At 44.0% G+C, this 19,817-nt stretch overlaps 1 protein-coding gene and 1 long non-coding RNA gene across 4 annotated transcripts in view; one reads left to right on the top strand and one right to left on the bottom strand.

Moving 5' to 3' along the window:
- LOC118018400 (sphingosine-1-phosphate lyase 1) overlaps positions 1–19,817 on the bottom strand; it is a 56,665-nt gene that overhangs the window by 25,751 nt on the left and 11,097 nt on the right. For all 3 annotated transcript variants that reach the window (XM_035016880.1, XM_035016870.1, XM_035016890.1), the window contains 2 exons: positions 7,783–7,948; positions 2,221–2,288 (listed from right to left, as the gene is read on the bottom strand). In XM_035016880.1, the coding sequence (XP_034872771.1) occupies positions 2,221–2,288; positions 7,783–7,948 (234 nt within the window). The remainder of the gene's footprint in view (positions 1–2,220; positions 2,289–7,782; positions 7,949–19,817) is intronic.
- Positions 115–18,828, top strand: LOC118018410. The gene is made up of 3 exons (XR_004681395.1): positions 115–482; positions 628–822; positions 18,742–18,828. It is a non-coding gene; the product is annotated as an uncharacterized LOC118018410 (long non-coding RNA).

The following is a 19,817-nucleotide window of genomic DNA, read 5'->3' as shown; positions in this document are numbered from 1 at the left end:
GGAAAGTACTGGGGGGAACAGAACAGAGTTTAAAAACACAACAAAACCCAGCAGGGACCACTATCTGCACTAAGGGACTGTTGGGGGGTAGCCTGGAAGAGTGGCGTTAAAGCGAGACGGTTTCAGCGACCCATCTGTGAAGGTCTGAGGCCCACGATCTGACCCCAAACATTTCGACTTTCCCATCTCTAGCCCTGGAGGATGAGAACATGAGAGGAGCCCGCTAGATGCGGCCCCCAGGGAATCCGCAGGGCAAGCTGCGCCCGCGAACCACGCCTGCAGGTGTCGCAGGCAGGCTCCGGCAGGCAGCAGAGGCCCGCCCCGCGGCAGTGGGAGGCAGTGATGGGCAGGAAAGTATTTTTAAAAGTTGTACGTGGACTATGCTGCCAAAATGGTGAGCACGCAACAGGAACAAACCATGGAAGCCAAGCTTCCGCGCCTAGACTGCTGCTGTAATAAGACAGAAGAGCCACAAAACGATGGTGAGTCACATCAGAAGGCACACAAGTACCTTTTCCCCCCAGTGCCTGCCTCAGGGCCTCTATCAATCTTAATTTCTTCACAGCGTTTATTTCAAAATGAAATTCTTACGTATTTGTTCGCGAATATATTTTCTGTTGTTCCTAGGAAAACGTAAGCTGCGCAGAACGGGGATTCGGTCCCCAGCACCCAGAGCGGTACCTGACGCGGAGCACGTGCCCACAAACCGTGTGCGGAGTGAGTGAACGTAAGGGAACGAATGAGACAGAGACACACACACACTCGCTCGAAATAAAGAACTCTTGTCTCTGAGCCTCAAAATCTGCTTCTAAAAAATGACAGGTGATTACATAGTTTCTAAGTGCCTTCCAATTCTGTTCTTTTATAAATTTCAGTAAATTTATAAATTTCAGGGTTCTGGAACCCTAGCATTTATTTGTCCCAAAATCTGACACTGAAGGAGAAATGTGTGAAGAAAAAGAGCAGAAAAATACAGGGAATGAAAAGGAGAAATGCTAGTATCCTTTGAGATCCAGTCCACCCTCTATAGCCGCCCTCTCCCTACCCCTTAACTCTAGATCGACTCAGGGAGATTTCATTTTAGGGCTTAAGATGAATTAGGGTCAAATAAAAACCTATCTATTCCCATTCCCCTTTTCCACCCCAGTAACTACTTCTGCTTCCTTATAGGAAATGAACCTGAAAATAAATACACAGTTATGGGAGAGTTAGCCCAGGGGTCTGAATGGATTTGGGTCAAAGGCTAAGGATGACTAACATCTCTTCTGGTTTGGCCAGGAAAGGGGAAAAGGGAAAGGGAATTGAAAGCCAAAAGTGAAAGAAAGCTTGAAGGAAAGCTGAGGGGCAGGCAGGGCACGGGGGGAGCCGGAGACATCAGGGCCAGTGTGCCTTCCTTGCAGCTTGCATGGGGCCTGCCCCATTTATCTCCTTCTGTGATAAAGAGCCGGTGGGAAGGGTACAGAGGTGACTGTCCTATCCTCAGCGTGGGTGAGGGGACAGAGGACACAGTGAAGGGAACATACTATGGTGCAGACAGGTACAAAGAGCAAGAGATCAGGGCTCTCTTAAGTTTCTAAACCTGGGATCCGCCAACTACAGCCGGCCGAGATCTGGCCCCTGGCCGTTCTGTAAAGCAAGTTTCAGTGCAACACAGCCAGGCTCATCCTTCTACCTCTCTATCACCCTGACAGACATGGTATGGCCTGCAAAGCCTAGAATGTTTCCTATCTGGCCCTTCACAGAGAAAGTCTGTCAACCCTGACCTAACCATGTAAGCACCCGACCCCCAGACACTTATCTCAAGTCAGAGCAGCCAAATATTGCTGTAAAGCATCATTCCACTTCGGCCAGCTTTTCTAATCGCAAATTCTGCCTTTAACAGATGTCACCTGTCTCCTTTGGGCAAATATGTTGGAGAAAGGGTTAACTGAGGTTTCTCAATCTTGACACTTCCAACATCTTGAGCCAGATAATTCTCTACTGGGCCCTGCAGGATGCTTAGCAGCACCCTGGCCGCAATCCACTAAATGCCAACAGCACCCCCCTCTAGTTATGACAACCAAAGGTGTCCTCAAACACTGTCAGATGTTCCTTGGCGGGGGGGTACAAAAATCACCCCTCGTCCTTGGGAATTCGCACTAGGTTCAGTAAATAGAAAGAAAGAGGTCATGACCACGGGGGTGATGGGAGGGCTGGAAGTTATACACAGATTCCACTTACCTTGCGACCAATAATAGGCATCTTCCTGATGAGCTTAAAACATCTCTTTTTAAACCTTGACCATAAGCCTAAAAGAAACAAAGGGTTTTGTTATCTATTCAAATAAATTCCCACGGATAATGTGTGAACTACTCAATGTGCCTCCTGCAATCTCACCTGCCTTCTGATCACAAAGGTAGTTTCTTTCTATTTTAAAAAACCTTGAAATTTAAATTGCCAAGTAATATATTTACATGGTTCAAAAATTTAAAAAAATTGGGAAGCCTAGGTAGCTCAGTCAGTTAAGCGTCCGATGCCTGGTTTCTCTGCTCAGGTCATGATCTCAGGGTCCTGGGATCAAGCCCCGAGTCGGACTCCACACTCAGCACAGAATCTGCTTCAGATTCTCTCTCCCTCCTCCTCTGCTTCTCCCCCTGCTCATGTGTGCACGCGCTCTCTTTTTCTTTCTCTCTCAAATAAATAAAATCTTTTAAAAAAATTTTTTAAATTAATAAATAACACACAGAGTTAAAAGTTTCTCTCTCATCTATTCCCCAGACTTTCATCCACCCTCAGGTAAACACTACTACTATTCACTTCTAGAAGAGCTATCTAGAATTTCTTTATGCTTATACAAGCAATAATAAAGATAAAATCTTATTTGTCCCACCCACCTCTTAAACAAAAGGTAGCATACTCTAGTACTATACTAGACCTTGATTTTCTACTTAGGCATATTCTCTTAAAGCTCAGTGCTTCCTCATTCATCTTTATTTATTTATTTTTTAAAGATTTTATTTATTTGAGAGACAGTGCATGAGACGGGGGGGGGGAAGACAGAGGGAGAGGGAGAAGCAGACTCCCTGCTGAGCAGGGAGCCTGACACAGGGCTTGATCCCAGGACCCTGGGATCATGACCTGATCAGAAGGCAGACATTTAACCGACTGAGTCACCCAGGCGCCCCCTCATTCATCTTTATAGCTCTAAAGTAGTCCATGATATGGATGTATCATAACTAATTTAACCTGCCCCTTCCTGATGGGACACTTGGGTTATTTCTAGTATGTCCTATTACCAACAACAGTGAAACAATAACCTTGCAGCACATACCACATACCTGATGGCGTGCCTACAGCATGAATTCCCGGAAACAGAATGCTGGGTTAAATGACATATGTATTTCAGAGCTGCTGACCTTCCCAAGGTTTTAGATGCCTAACACCTCTCTTCCCTCCCCGAAAACAAATGACCAAGCCATGCTTTTCTTCAGGATCTATGCTCTAGTCTCTCAGTCAACACACACCCTGACAACATTTCAACATTTTTTGGGCTTAAAAGGCCTTCAGTATCATGGACACCAATCAGACTCCCTTCTGTCAGGCAGTGCACGGACAAATATGGAATTCTGATCCTCTCCACTGCAATAATTATAAAGACATGGCATCTAAATCGACCATCATAACTTTTAATGAATTTGCATTCCATATAGAAGGCACCACCTACAGTCCAAAGGCAACTAAGGATCAAGCATTAATAACTTGCTGAAGGCCACAGATCACATCAGCAACGGAGCAGGGATTTAACTGAGGTCTTAATTTTCCTGGCCCTACACCCCCAGGACTCTATGCTGCTTTAAACCCAGAACAGAAATTCTCAGTTATCCCAAATGAGCCTATAAGGAATCTAGACCTGGCTTCTGTGCAGGCAGGAAATGAGTATGACGTTTCACAAAACATTCTAGGAGATGGAGACATTCCAACTTCCCTGGCCAGTGGAGCACTCTCCAACAAGCACAGACTGTGCCCCGTTAGTACCGATTACATGATGCCTTGCATCTTTACTGGCTGCAGCCCTGCCTTTCCCCCTCGCCCACAGTGCCTAGCGCTAGAGTCAATGCTCCGTAATGTCTGGGACAAAACCAGGGAACCGATACCCACACTGAATAAGAAGACAAAGGGATTGGGCGCCTGGGTGGCTCAGTTGGTTAAGCGACTGCCTTCGGCTCAGGTCATGATCCTGGAGTCCCGGGATCGAGTCCCGCATCGGGCTCCCTGCTCGGCGGGGAGTCTGCTTCTCCCTCTGACCCTCCTCCCTCTCATGCTGTCTCTCATTCTCTCTGTCTCAAATAATTAAATAAAATCTTAAAAAAAAAAAATTTTTTTTCGAGTATTTCCTTTCAGCCCTACGTTCTGCACATGAAACACATAGCTGCGATCTTATAGTATGTACAACGCTGTGCCCTCTTGTCACAGCATTTGCTACATTAAAGATCCTTCCTAAACAAGAGGTTTTTTAAGTATTACCATAATAGGCCATCAAATGCGTATAACGTAGCGTTGGATATTTAAGCTGCTTATTATTTGACCATTTCTAATAATGTTAAAGCTGTAAAGATTCAGAAAACATCCTTATTTAACAGATGAAGTAATTAACTAATGAGGAAGAATAAGGTTGAAAACTCAGTAAATGGGAGTCACTTGTCCAGAAGTACAGTCATATGGCTAGGAGGAGGAGGACAGAATAGACAGTGTGCAAGCTGTGAGATTAAACAGGACCGCTAAAAAGAAGAGAATACAAGATCAGAGATGGAGAAATTAGAAATGAAGAGATCACGTGGTCATGACCTAAAAAGATGATCTCAAAAGTAAAAGTCCCCTGAGGCACAGAAAGAAAAGTAATCAGTGTCTATTGTAGTGTTTTAAGGTAATAAAATAGGAAATGCAGTGTGAGGACACCAAAGCATGGCTCTTTACAGTTGACAGATTCCTTTCACACAAACGATGCCTCTCAAAACTCGCATTACCCTATGAGTAAGTAAGGCGGGTGACACTTAGGCCTATTTTACTATGAGGAAACAGGCTAAGAGAGTTTAAGGGTGTTGCTCAAGGTTTCACGGCTAGAAACTGGGAGAGTGTATCACCTCCTCCCACCATATAACTCCAATTCCTGTTCATGAACTATGGACAATCCCACAGTTAAATGAACATCAAGGAGTAACGATATGCGCTGATATCGCAGAGAATTAGGGGCGAGATAACACGGCAGAGAGCTGCTGACCCCTGCCCATGCTCTCACCCCCATCCTCCTGCCGCTTCCAGTTCTTAACTGCCCCAGTGTCCAGCCTGTGTTCCAGAATTATCTCTCATCTTAGAAGCGTATTCAGAGTTTGAAGATCAGCAAAATTTATCACTAGTCCAGACTTTAAGACTCCTCTGGGGCAATGTGCTAAAAATAACTCGACTGTTCAGTGATGAGCCTCTCCATGAGCAAGGTACTGAAAAAATGGCAATGCTATCAAAGTTATCTCCCATCCAAGTACTAATCAGGCCCGACCCTGCTCTAGAGGGAAGACATTTTGATCGGTGTCTAAAATTCAAGTTAGAAGTTACAAAATAAAAAAGTGTATTGTGTGTACATGTGTTAAACTATAGGAAATTGCTGATATTCAAAAATGTTGACCTACAGAAATGACATTTTGTATGTCTGGTTCGACTGGACTCAGATATAGAAAAAAGACACATATGTGTAAAATAGTGGTTCGCTCTAGAGAGCAAGCTTTTCATTTCGTTCTTATGGATTATTGGTATTGCCTAATGCTCTGCAATGAACATGTCCTACTTTTGTAATAAGAAAAAACATATTAAAAAGGACTTAAACAGCTCAGAGTTGGGCTTACAAAGATTTCCATGGCGCATACCATCAACACATCGCTACTGGTACTTTTCTCATGGAATGCATGGAGACCAGCATATTCTGTTTGGAACAAGGCAGCTACATAAGTACCAGGGCCTCAGGTGGCTGTGCTTCTACTACCGAGTGGGCAAAATGCACACAGGCACCGTGGCCTGCAGAACTAAAGACGGAAGTCAATACCTAAAGTGAATACTAATCATAGTAAAGAAACATAAATCTCAAGGTCTGTAACCTTACGTTGGTTTTAACAAATGCACCACCTTAAAAGGAAAAGTACACAGAATGGTGGCCAGCAGGAGCTGGTGGGGAGGGGATCATGGGGAGTTATCGTTCCATGGGTACAGAGTTTCAGTGTGGGATGCTGAGAAAGTTCTAGAGATGGATGGTAGGAATGGTTTTGCAACAACGAGAATGTACTTAAAAATGAGTAAGACAGTAAATTTTATGTACATATATTTTATCACAGTAAGAAAGAAAGGAAGAAAAGTCTATTTATTGCTACTCCTTAGAATCCTCTGGAATAAGTTACTTCACCTGGAAGGACAAGATGGAGGGCTTCCCAGAGCAGAAAGATACGGGTTGTGCCCCTTTCCAAACCACAGAGCAGATGCAGCAGAAGGGTTAGTTATCAGAGTTTATGAGGAAACCTTGCAAGGACTAGGAGGAGGAACTGAGGACAGGGTTTTTACAGCTGGAATGGACTAAAATGTAGACAGGGCAATCAGGTCTCATTCCCACCTACATTAAATGCAATGTTTACTATGCCTTAACCGCAACGGTTACTAGAACGGCTCAGCGGCTATCTGCAGGGTAAACAGATGAAACAGAATCTGGCTTCTAAGTTAACCTTCCGGGGTTGGGGGGGGGGGGGGCAGAAAAGCAGAAAAAGTACAGTTAAAGAGCCCCTTCAAACAGATGTTATCAGGGAAGCAAACAGTCATGGCCATTAAAATTTGTTTAAGAACAAATGAGACATGACAAGTGATTCTCTTCAATGTTAATGGTTTTTTATGCCCGGCAAGTTAACTCTGGTACCCTACACTAAGGGTGGGGAAGGGGTGCAGAGGAGAGTCATCAAACACCCACCACCACTCCTACTTTACTTACGAAGCACAACCTGCAGGGGAAACAATTCACAAGGAGGGAACATGCAAGCCGGTCTGGCAGGGGAGGAAGGGTGCCCAGGACCTTAGGAAGGATGGAGGACTTACAGACTCCTCACTAATAGACTTCTCACCTTCTTCTGCACTCCCTGAGAAGTGGCCTCCTCTTCCCCACGTCAGTTTGGCTCCCTGAGTCACTACCCAGGGAGTTCATAGTGCGCTGTCCCCTGACATCAGAAGTTTAACTCCAGGAGGACAGGGACCCTGTATGACTTCTGTAGACATCCCCAGAGCCCAGCACAGTGCCTGGCACACAGCACATACTCACAGGGTCACTGCATGAGTGCTGTTCCAATTTCACATAATCTGTATTGAAAAGATGGCCTAAAATGAACGCAATGAATTCCTGCTTGGGGAACTCCAGGGTATACAATTATGTCCTAGGCAAGAAACTAAACCTGAGAAAGGTTTAAGCCATGCTCTGAGATACCTGTGGATCCTTACAATGACTAATTTCTCAGGAAGTTTTTATGCAAGCTGCAACTCCAGAAAAATCAACAAAAGCAGCTATAGATACATCAGAGCAACTACTGTAACTTTACGTATAGAGTCCTACTATAACTTCATGGTCAGAAGAAGACAATGTCCCACTTCCCATTTAAATAAGATTTTAAAAATCAGAACCAAACCAGAAGGCAAGCAATTAGTCCAATCCATCAGCCATGAGTTCTAAAGCTGGTGAGATTCCACTGTACCTTTCCAGAGGAGAGGGGGCAGTATACTTACTCTCTGGCTGGAAGACAAAATCATATGCCCAGACTATCAGCAGGGTGCACAGGACACTCCAGGCAATGAGCTGCCAGGGCTCATACTTGGTGCAATGTCCATTTACATAATTCTTGGCCTTTGTGCAATATACTTCCAAAATCTCAAAGTAGGGCTCAAAAGCCTTCTAGAAATACAAGAGAAAAAGAGAAACGTGACATTCAGAGAGAGAAAAGTCTGTTCTTCGTTTGTTCCTCTGCTCTCATTTTTCAAGGGCAAGGCCACTCATGATCTGGCCCCACCCCAGCAATAATCTTATCTTCCTCCACAGTCCTCAAAGCTTCTGCTCCAGTGGTACACTGCCCCTTAGAGTCAGGTGGACTTTGACAAGGTTTCTGATCTTCTGCCCAGTCTATAAAATAGAAGGTTCAGCTGGATCATCATTTCAGCCCTGAAGCTTTTCTGTGCCTACAGTATTCATCATCCCACTCTCTTAACTCCAAAGAGCCCGTCTTACCCTCCTTCTCTACTCCATTTAAATCTTTCCCATCCTCAAACCCAGGGTCAGCAGATTGTTTCTGTAAAAGTCCAGAGAGGAAATGTCTCAGGCATCACAGACCAGCTGGTCTCTGTTACAAGGATCAACTCTGCTTCTGCAGCACAAACACTGCCCCAGACAGTGGGAAACCAATGACTGTGGCCATGTTCCAACAAGTTAATTATAGATGTCAAATCTATATTGCATAGAATTTCCCATATCACAAAATATTCTTTTTGTGAAAACAATTTTAACAACGTAAAATATCATGCTTAGCTCACAGGCTGTACAGAAACAGGCAGCAGGCTAGAGGTAGCCCATGGGCCACAGTCTGCCAATCTCTGTTCTCACGCCCAGCTTGACTAACAAACATTTAGAGCCGGAGACCATATCTTATCACTCTGGGTATCCCTAGCAATAGCCAGCACAAGCAAGAAAAAAGTCCTCTCCCCTGATCATTTACCAGACTACCCCACTCATGAGAATGAATCTCTCCTGTTAAACTCTCCTCAAGTCTCCCCTTGCGCCTCCCCACCGAGCCCAGCAGCAGGTGGCCTGCACTCAGCCTACTCTCTCACTCCATGCTTGAGTCCTTGAATGCTGATCAGATCTGAATCATCGCTGCAAGCCCCTACGGTGGCGGTACAAAACAGGTTCATCTGATACTTTGTTCCTCACTCACTTATTCAGTGTTTACTAAGCATCCCCTGTGGTTAAGGCATTAAGTTGGGGGAGCCCTAAGGTAAACATCACAAGTTTTTGCCCTCACTGAGCTTACAATCTAATGGGAAAGGTGTGTGTGTATGCACAAACATACACATGAAAACATACACTAGCAGACACATACATGAACAAATAATTCAAATTCTTCAGGATAAAAAGTATTTAAGGGGGCGCCCGGGTGGCTCAATCGTTAGGCATCTGCCTTCGGCTTGTGTCGTGATCCCAGGGTCCTGGGATTGAGCCCCGCGTCCAGCTCCCTACTCAGCGGGAAGCCTGCTTCCCCCTCTCCCGCTGCCTGCCCACCCCCCCCATCATGCTCGCTCTCTCTCTCAAATAAATAAATAAAATCTTTTTTTAAAAAAGTATTTAAGTAAAGTGCTAAGAGAGACCACTAAGAAAGGCCCGTCTAACTCTACCTGACAGGAGACGGGGAAGATATTATTAAAAGGGTAAAAGAACTATCGAAGAAAATGCTCTTGGCAGAGAAGTTTAAAGAAAAAAAAAAAAGTCATAACCGGGAAGAGAGGAGCTGTAAATGCATAAGAAAAGTCTAGGAATGGCAAAAAAGTTCGGTGTAGTGAGAGCAGCGATGGGGACAGGGAGCTATGCGTGTCATCCGTGCTAGACCCCCAGCACACAGTGCACGCTCCATGAACACCCGGACGGTGGTGGCGACCGAGCGTGTGCGTGAACACATTAATCAGAGAATGGAGGCTGGCAGAAGTGCACTAGGTCCAGATTAAAAATGGTCTTAAAAAAAACCATGGAGAGTGGGAATATAATTTGACAGGCATTTTTTGTAGCGCAATTTGTCAGTGTCTACTGACGTTTTAAATGTATATTCATTTTGACCCAGATATTCCACTTTTTGGTATCTACATGCTTTTCAATACATACAAAGAGACAGGTTCAAGGATATTCATTTCAGTCTTCTTTGTAACAGTGAAATACAAATATCACAAATGTCCATTCAAGGATGAATGGTTAAATAATCTATAATACACACACTTTATGTATTCATACTATGCACCATTGTTAAAAAGATAGATCTAAATGAACTACATAGAAAAATTTCCAGAACACAGTGTTGAGTGAAAAAAAAAAAAAAAAAAGCAAATTGCAGAACAACAACAGCAAACAAAAGGTTGTTCATCAGGAGAGTACATTTTTTTTTTTAAAGATAACTTGATGGGAGATGAAGGAAAGGAGGACAGAGGTCAGAAACATAAATCTCAGTTAAGACGACTGCTGAAACAGTCCAGGGGAGAAACAAACTAGGTTTGACCTTAAGCAGTACGACACTGGGGCTGAAAAGCAGCATGGATTAAAAACCCTTTTTGGAGGTTCCTCAAAAAGTTGAAAACAGAGCTACCCTACAACCCAGCAACTGCACTACTGGGTATTTACCCCAAAGATACAAACGTAGTGATCCGAAGGGGTACGTGCACCCCAATGTTTATAGCAGCAATGTCCACAATAGCCAAACTATGGAAAGAGCCAAGATGTCTATCGACAGATAAATGGATAAAGAAGATGTGATGTATATATACAATGGAATATTATGCAGCCATCAAAAAACCCGAAATCTTGCCATTTGCAACGACGTGGTTGGAACTAGAGGGTATTATGCTAAGCAAAGTAAGTCAATCAGAGAAAGACAAGTATTATATGATCTCACTGATATGAGGAATTTGAGAAACAAGACAAGAGGATCATAGGGGAAGGGAGGAAAAAAATGAAACAAGATGAAACCAGAGAGGGAGACAAACCGTAAGTGACTCTCAGGAAACAAACTGAGGGTTGCTGGAATGGTGGGGGGTAGGAAGGATGGGGGGGTGGGTGATGGACTTTGGGGAGGGTATGTGCTATGGTGAGTGCTATGAATTGTGTAAGACTGACGAATCACAGACCTCTATTTCTGAAACAAAAAACACATTCTATGTTAAAAAAAAAAAAAAAGATAGTAGGAAGGGAAAAATGAAGGGGGGGAATCGGAGGGGGAGACGAACCATGAGAGACTGTGGACTCTGAGAAACAAACTGAGGGTTCTAGAGGGGAGGGGTGTGGGAGGATGGGTTAGCCCGGTGATGGGTATTAAGGAGGGCACGTATTGAATGGAGCACTGGGTGTTATACGCAAACAATGAATCATGGAACACTGCATCAAAAACTAATGATGTAAGGTATGGTGACTAACATAATAAAATTAATTAAAAAAAAACCTTTTTGGAGGTGGCACAAACAGGGTTTGCTAACTTCATAGATACAGGAAGCACAGAGTGGGAAGAATAATTCCAAATGTTCAAGTTTAAGTCTGAGAGAGCAGGTGAGTGGTGTCACCACCAACCCCAGCAGACGAGAAGAGAAAGGGAGATTCTGAGATAAAGATACTGGTTTGAGTTATGTTCCTGTTGGATATCTACCTGCAGTGTTCTAGTAGAAGCATGAAAGCTTAGGCGGACAGGTACTCAACAAATGTTTATTGAAAACTTTTTTTTTTTTTAACTTTTATTTATTTATTTATTTGACAGAGTCACAGCGAGAGAGGGAACACAAGCAGGGGGAGTGGGAGAGGGAGAAGCAGGCTTCCCGCCGAGCAGGGAGCCCAACGTGGGACTTGATCCCAGGAGCCTGGGATCATGACCCGAGCCGAAGGCAGACGCTTAACGACTGAGCCACCCAGGCGCCCCTACTGAAAACATTTCTATCCTTAGCAATTAGGCTGCAGTATAAGGTCATTAACATCAGGCAAGTGCTCCGTTCCCTAGAGGGCTATCCACGGAAACACAGCTTATCTGCAACCCGCTCATAGTTCTTAGCCATTCCCCAGAGCCCACTGTTGCTATCAACAACCTCAATCCTACACAGCAGTCACAGTGCCGGTCAGGACCTGGGGAAGACCAAAGGCGTCTACCCATCATCAGAGGTGTGTCATGATTTCCATCATTATAAAGAATCTTCTAGTGTTAAGGCTAGGATCAAACCAAATGGTTAAACAGTGTATACGGGGGGGAGCGGGGGGGCACCTGGGTGGCTCAGTCGTTAAGCATCTGCCTCCAGCTCAGGTCATGATGCCAGGGTCCTGGGATAGAGCCCCACATCGGGCTCCCTACTCGGAGGGAAGCCTGCCTCTCCCTCTGCTTGTGTTCCCTCTCTCTGTCAAATAAATAAAATCTTAAAAAAAAAAAAAATAGTGTATATGGGCTGCCTGGTTGGCTCAGTCAGCAGAGCACTGCAACTCTCAGTCTCAGGGTCATGAGTTCAAGCCCCACACTGGGCATGGAGCCTACTTTAAAAAAATAATAATAATAATAAATGAATGAATGAATAATGTATACGAATGGGATGCCAGAAGAAATAATCATGCAGATTAGCTTTCCTCCAGTGATACTAGTTCCTAATTCCCCCAGAAAATAGAGCTTACCGAGGTCAAAAGATGCCTGTAGATATTATCAATTTTTCATAGCACATAACAAAAAGTAATATCACTAGTATCAGGGAGAGAGCAAAGAATCAGCAAATACAGACTGTGTTAATTTCTACAAAGCCTATTAAGATACGAAGGCATTCCTTGATAACATCTATAAAATTACATTCAGCGAGAATTTATTTTCTTGGTAATTGCTCTAAGAAGATAATGGGAGTCCTTAAATTTCAAGTCCTTAAATCTATCTCCTTAGGAAGAAATCTATTTCTATATTCTCCTTCTCCAAAGACAGAATGTCGCTGGCCTTGGATAGGTCCTAGTAAACTGTGTAGACAACTAGATGGTCACAGAAATTACATGTCCTGGCCTCAGCCCAAGGTCCTTCTGGTTACTACAAACAACCTAGGTTCCGTCCCCAGTGAATAAGCACCTCACAGCATTAACAGCTCCCTGCTTTATAGGGCTCCATGGGCTAATGCATGCTATCTCCTTGGAAAAAAGGATGAGGCAGCTCCTTGGGGCCTTGCACACAGCACAAGCCCCAGGCTGGGGCCTGATGCAACACCACAGCCCTAGAGAAACATACAATCCCAGTGCTGAAGGGAACCCTGGAGATCAAGCCCATATTCGCAGTTCACAAACAGAGGCCCCGCGGTGAGACAGCCTCGCTAAGCCCAGGCCTCCGACTCAGGGTTCGGGGTTCTTTCCATCCTTCATTCTAAGTGTGCACGGGTGGAGGGTCACTTAACACATTACCATCCAGTGCCATCCCAGGAGTTTCCTTCTCACAATTTACGTTTTAGGCGGAATCTACCCTGGATATATATACAGTTCAGAACAAACTAAAACTGGAGAGGTGTGTCATGACTACAGAGACAGAAACAGCACAAGAACGTAATAGTATTGTAACGACTACTTCCCACCATGTCTTCCTGCTTACAGAAATACATTTTTTTGGTCTATATACACCTACATATATATTAATAGTTAATACTAAGGCTTTTATTTATTTCAACCTAATCCACATACTGTCTCTGGAAACACAAGAACCAAGGATGGTCATCTGTGAAGGCCACTAGCTTGTTGTGCCCCTCCAGGCAAATATTTCGCCAATGTGTGCGTCCACGCTTCATCTAGAGGGACACAGGATAACAGTCACACAAGAAATAAATTGTGTCTGTATAGATGTGTACCTGTGGGTGTGTGTGGGTACGTGTGGGCATGGATCTCCAACCCTCAGCAGAGCAGTTTTGATAAAATTTCCACAAGTAAAGCATTCCTTCCTCCGTATCAAACTGGGAATATATCCCTCTGGAGGAAAACCAAAACAAAACACTCTGCCCACTGAATATATATATAAAATGATGACAAAGAATACCACAAATCTTTTTAAAGTGCAATATTAAAACAGAAAAGAAAAACCTCAGTAATATAAAGATCTGAAACAGTAACTACTTTAAGGAGCCACTGTCAAAAACAGATGAGTAAACTAACCCACCTTTCTCTTCTTATTCATTTCCATTTCCCATCTAATAATTAAGTTTTAGCTGATGCCTATAAGACGTCAAAATAATAATCCTAATCATTATTAGACAAAAGGCCGCTGCTAGGATTTATGGGAATTCAGTGGCCCTTTTAGTCCCAATCATATTGCACTCTTCGAATCCCCAAATCACTTCAAGGGACCAAGACACTTTCATAAAAGTAACACAATAGTGGAAGTCTACAAATTCTGTAAATTTGGGACATGTTATTTTTTATTTTATTTTATTTTAATTTTTTTAGAGAGGGAGGAGGAGATGGGAAGGGGCAGAGGGAGAGCGAGAGAGAGAACCTCAAGCAGGCTCCATGCCCAGCTTGGAGGCCGATGTGGGCCTCAATCTCACGACCCTGAGATCATGACGTGAGCCAAAGCAAGAGTCATATGCTTAACCGACTGAGCCACCCAGGCGCCCCTGGCATGTTACTTTTTAGACCATGGGGTTTCATGCTTTTCCTTTTTTTTTTTTTTAAAGATTTTATTTATTTATTTGAGAGAGAGAGAGAGGACAAGAGCAGTGGGAGGGGCAGAGGGAGAGGGAGAAGCAGACTCCCTGCTGAGCAGGGAGCCTGATGCGGGGCTTGATCCCAGGACCCTGGGACCATGACCTGAGCCGAAGGCAGACACTTAGCTGACAGCCACCCAGGCGCCGCCGGTTTCACGCCGCCGGTTTCACACTTGTCCAACCCAGACCCGTGGAAGTGTATTTTACAACCATCTAGTACACACTGCAACAGAAAGATATGAAACCAAAACAAAGGTTTCCAAAATAAAACCTAGCAGTTCATTACTTGTGATGCATGTACATTTTTTTCTCTGTTTCCTCTTTCTTTTTTTTAAATGTCCTGACCACTAAATTGATTCTGCCTCCCTCTGAATGGATCATGGCCTTCAGGTTTAAAAGCCTCACTGTGATCTACTCCTGGCTTCTTTAAATGCAGAATGTAATGCAGCCAAGGGTGTTAACACGGAGGCATTTTGCACTCTACACAATCTCAGTGCTTTTTGCCCTTGAGATTTATTCTCTTAACATTTTTGTGAGGCCCGCGACTGTGATGTCATGAGGGAATGGTCGAAGAGATGCAGAATCCTTCCGTCACGGGTTCCTTCCCTACTGGTACCAACCCACAGCTGCTCCCAATGACTGCTAACTCTTTCAGTCCTCAAATCCCTCCATGAGAAAAGGTTCCATAGACAAACTTCCCTCGGTGGCGCTATCCACACCCTCCCTCCCAAAAAAAACCTCTCTGAAAACTAGGACTGCACTTGACCAACTGCCAACTAGGCAGTGATATTTCTTCCACAGCGATTTTCTTAATGAACAATGAATACCAGAAGAAACATTCTAAGAATGAAGAGGACTAAAAGAGAAAAACCATCTGGCAGACGTTTCCAGAGCCACACTGGATGGTGCTTCCTTCCTCGGAGCTAATACAAATAACAACAACAACAACACAAATAACACCTCGCAGGGCGAACCATCTGTACTCACTCTATTCAAGAGCCGGGGCGTCCCAGCTCAGGCGGCCCCCAGCGCGGCCTCCCACACTCCCCGAGCAGATCTCGGGGCAACGCTGTCCCCGCCACACACTTGCCTCCTGCTCTTCACGTTTCCTGCCACACGACAATTATTTCCTGAGCACCTACTACACACATGGCGCTATTTTACAGGGATCCGAGATCACCAGTTTGTTTCACTTAAAACTGTCTCTTCCCTTCAAAACTCAAAGATTGGGTGACGCCCTGATCACAGAGGGAATAAAATGAAGAAGGAGAAGGCCAGAGGGGCTGTGATAAACATGCACAAGGGTGAAGCAACTCAGAATACATGGTGATATTTATATAACTTAAAATTTTAACCGGCTTTCATGTTATTTTATGTGTACTTTACAACCTCATGAGGTTCTCAGGTTAAGAATGAACGGTTTCACGGGGCGCCTGGGTGGCTCAGTTGGTTAAGTGTCTGCCTTCGGCACAGGTCATGATCCCGGGGTCCTGGGATCGAGCCCCACGTCAGGCTCCCTGCTCAACTGGAAGTCTGCTTCTCCCTCTCCCTCTGCCCCTCCCCCTGCTTGTGCTCTCTCTCGCACTCTCTCTCTAATAAATAAATAAAAAAGAATAAACAGTTTAAAAAAAAAAAAGAACGAACAGTTTCTTCACTTCATAGGTGGTAAAAACTGAAATCAAGAAAGGTTAAGTTTGCTCTACAGCAAAGTAATAAGGAGCAAAGTCAGGACTAAAACACAGGACTTCACACACTCAGAGTTGAATTCCAAGACGTCCTGAACCATCTCTTAGGGCTCCACAACATTAACATATCTAAACATTAACTGGAGGGGTGTGACCTAAAAGAAGAGTACTCAAGAAAACCAAAACGCTGTGAGGCCAAGCAGAGGAACCAACAAGTTATTCCAATGTACGTTCTCCTTCCTGATCCTCCCACATCAAAGAGAATCAGGCTAAAGATCAAAGAAAAATATTCCCACTGTCAGAATGATTGACTCTACCAATAATTTCTGAATAGAGACATGGATTCCTTGCCAAAGAAAATGTAGCAATTTTGCTCAGTTGATCATGACCCAGCACAAAGCCTACTAAGGTTTTCTGGTCAAAACTAAAGTGCCCACGAACTAGTTTCCCTAGTTTTCTTCTTCGCTTGCTCGTCCAAATGAGGACTGCCGGCCACAACACAGACCTGGGTTCAAGTGTAAGTCTGTCACTCACAGAAGGAAAAATTCAGAACAGTGATTCCTAACAATATCACTGTGGAGTCATTGTGAAATTGGGCTTCTGGAAAGCTACCTTTCTACAAAAGGTTTACCTTCCTATCACAGCACAATGACTTCTTTGCATTTCCGGTATGCCTCAATTCAGGTTATTTCTCAAGAGTCAATCAGGGCCAAACGGCTTTAACCAATTGCACCGTGAGTTAACTCCGTCCCAGAGGCAGCGCGCTCAACCCTGGTGGGGGAGAATAACCAAGTAATTGTCTTCATACTTGACCTCCCTTATGGTACCAAGTGCTGATAAGAATACAAACAACAGGGGCACCTCGGTGGCTCAGGCATTAAGCGTCTGCCTTCGGCTCAGGTCATGGTCCCAGGGTCCTGGGGTGGAGTCCCACATCGGGCTCCCTGCTCTGCAGAGAGCCTGCTTCTCCCTCTCCCACTCCCCCTGTTTGTGTTCCCTCTCTCGCTGTGCCTCTCGCTGTCAAATAAATAAATTAAAAAAAAAAAAAAAGAATACAAACAACAGCGAAGGCATAATTTTTATATCTCCTACAACACCTTCAACACAGCAGGGACGCAACATTTATTTATTCAACTAAAGTGAAATCATTATAATACTGCATACACTTAGGACTGCTCTGTAAGATCCTAGGGAAGATTCTGCCTCGCCTCTCCCACATCTCTCCTGGTGGCAGTGGCTCGAACCCGCAGAGGACAATGGCTGGTATTTGTAACCAGACTGCACACATCGACACCGTTCAGATAGAACTCACAAAGAACTCACAAGATACATCATGTCATCGGCCGCCAGAGCCAACAGGGAGGTTAAAGACCAGTACATGACCACTCTCCGTCCCTCACAGAGGAACACAATGAAGCCCAAAGGTCACACAGCTTCCCCATATGTTTCCTTTGTAGAATAATTGACTTAACATATTCCTGAGACTCAATCACCAAACTTAGTGGCTATCCGTCTTTTAGATGAGTGTAAAACATCTCCAAGCATTCCTGGAAGTGTTAGTGAGGGCCCAGCCACGTCAGTCCACAAGACCAACTCATTGCTCCAGGCTAATATTTATTCTTAAGCCAAATACTAATGAAAATCAAAATCTCCCACCCTTCAATGCTGCAGAGAAAAAGCAATTTGTTTTCCTCTTCCTTCCACTTTCTTTACATCTAATACAACTACACACTTCACCACTCAATATTCCCGAAGAGCCAGAAATCCGAGCTTTAAAGCAGGAGTGGGCTGCTGAGGAAAAGAAGACCTGTCTTACCGAGTTCACCCACTGCCTTAATGTCTTAAGATCAGATGGTACTTAAAGCCTGGGACTCAGGTTAACTAAGAGTTAAAATACAGAAGACACCAAAGAGTTAATGTAGTCACTCTTATTCCACTTCTGCCCTAAAAACAGAAAACAAAGCAAATTAAATCTGGTTCTCTTTCATATCACATTCCACAGAACTTCAAAGTGCAAAATAAACAGGTAAGAAAACACTATTGTTTTTAGAACCTTAAAAGGCATGAAAGTTTATCAGCAAAACCAGATCACAAGCCCAAAGGAAAAACTCCCTTGGGTCATTAAAGAAGTAAGAACTGAGCAACAAAACCAGTCATCTGACTGCATTACAGAAATGTTAGAAGAGAATGAATCATCATTTCTTAGGTGGTAAAGACCAAACCATATACTTCCTCCAAAATTCCACTACATGCATTAAGTTCATCTCAACGAGCTTAACGGTCCATGTTTTCCCTTCTAGCCACGCCTCAAGAGTCAAGAGGTATAGCTCAGTACTACTCCACAAACATTTACCAAGTCTAATTGCTCTATGCTTAGCTCCAGAGTATTCAGGCAAAGCACCTGACCATCACTGAGACATAATCTTGGCCTCAGAAAGGGGACAGATGTACAGTGTTAGAAGTGTACCCATGGAAAATCAAAGCTTCTGAGTTCATAAACGCTGACAGCCCTAAACACTGCCAAACAAGTGCGTAAATTCTGTATTTATTTACTTGTGGGCAGGGCAAGACACCGAGTGAAGACTGATGCGGATTCTGTCACTGAAGACTCGGAGCCCTTCTCTCCTGTGACGCATCAAGAAAGGCACCCTGTGAACTTCAACCAGGAGAGAATGCTGACATGCAGGAAACCAAGTTCAGTGAGCAGAGGAACAGGCTGGTGGGATGCTGAGGTAAGAGCAATTACAGGTTTCTTTGCTAAATACATTCTCACCCAAAGGCAAGGAGGCGGCGTGGGGAAGGTCTACTCAACTTGACGGCTATGAATTCCCAGAGCCTCTTACGGTAAGTAGCTAAATGTGCACATACACAGAAGCTACCTTTCAAAGTACAAAAGGAGTTCACTATCCTCTGGGCAATTAACGGGAACTCCCTAGATTACAAGCAGGCACCAGCAGAAATAATGCCGTATTCTTCACACACAAAGGGGAAGTCTTGACTGCCCGGCGCATACCGCAGCTGGGGAAGAAGTCATATGGGCTTCTCCCTTCCCATCCTTATTTACTAATAGGATTTCTACCTTTGTCACTGAGTTCAAATGCCTACACTTTCCAACTTATATTTATAGAAATCTCCATTTCAATCATCATACTGCTATTAGAGATAAGAAACACTGAATATGTGCCAGGAAGTGTAACCTAAGTTAAGTTGCAAAGGCTACTTCTCTGGAGATTTCTAACATGTAATCTTATTCAAAAGCACAAACCAAAGACCCATCCCTGGGTCTCTGACGGGCCATCAACTGATATAAACACCCTCTGGAAAATCTGCCTTCAAAATCTAGCCACAGAGGAGCTACTTTTCTAAAACTGAAGAAGGGTCTAAATTTAACATTAACACTCAGAAAAGTTTCTGACTTTTTTGATAATCTGTTGAAAGTGCAGAAGAAGATATGTGCTTCCAATGGAAAATTATACATTATCTAAGGCCTCCCTCTTGGTTACCTGATTTTGACTATAAGGAAATGATTGTGCAAGTCTGTAAGTTGTATATATTACAGGAATTCAAACTATCCTTCATCTATAAACATGTAAAATCTGCCAGGTCTGGTAATGGTTCAACTGACTTCCCTCTCCACTA

This window comes from Mirounga leonina, unplaced genomic scaffold (assembly GCF_011800145.1).
Source record: "Mirounga leonina isolate KUSES-001 unplaced genomic scaffold, KU_Mleo_1.0 Mir_106, whole genome shotgun sequence".
In the NCBI taxonomy this organism is placed as follows: domain Eukaryota; kingdom Metazoa; phylum Chordata; class Mammalia; order Carnivora; family Phocidae; genus Mirounga; species Mirounga leonina.
This window is presented reverse-complemented; position numbering and strand designations above follow the sequence as displayed.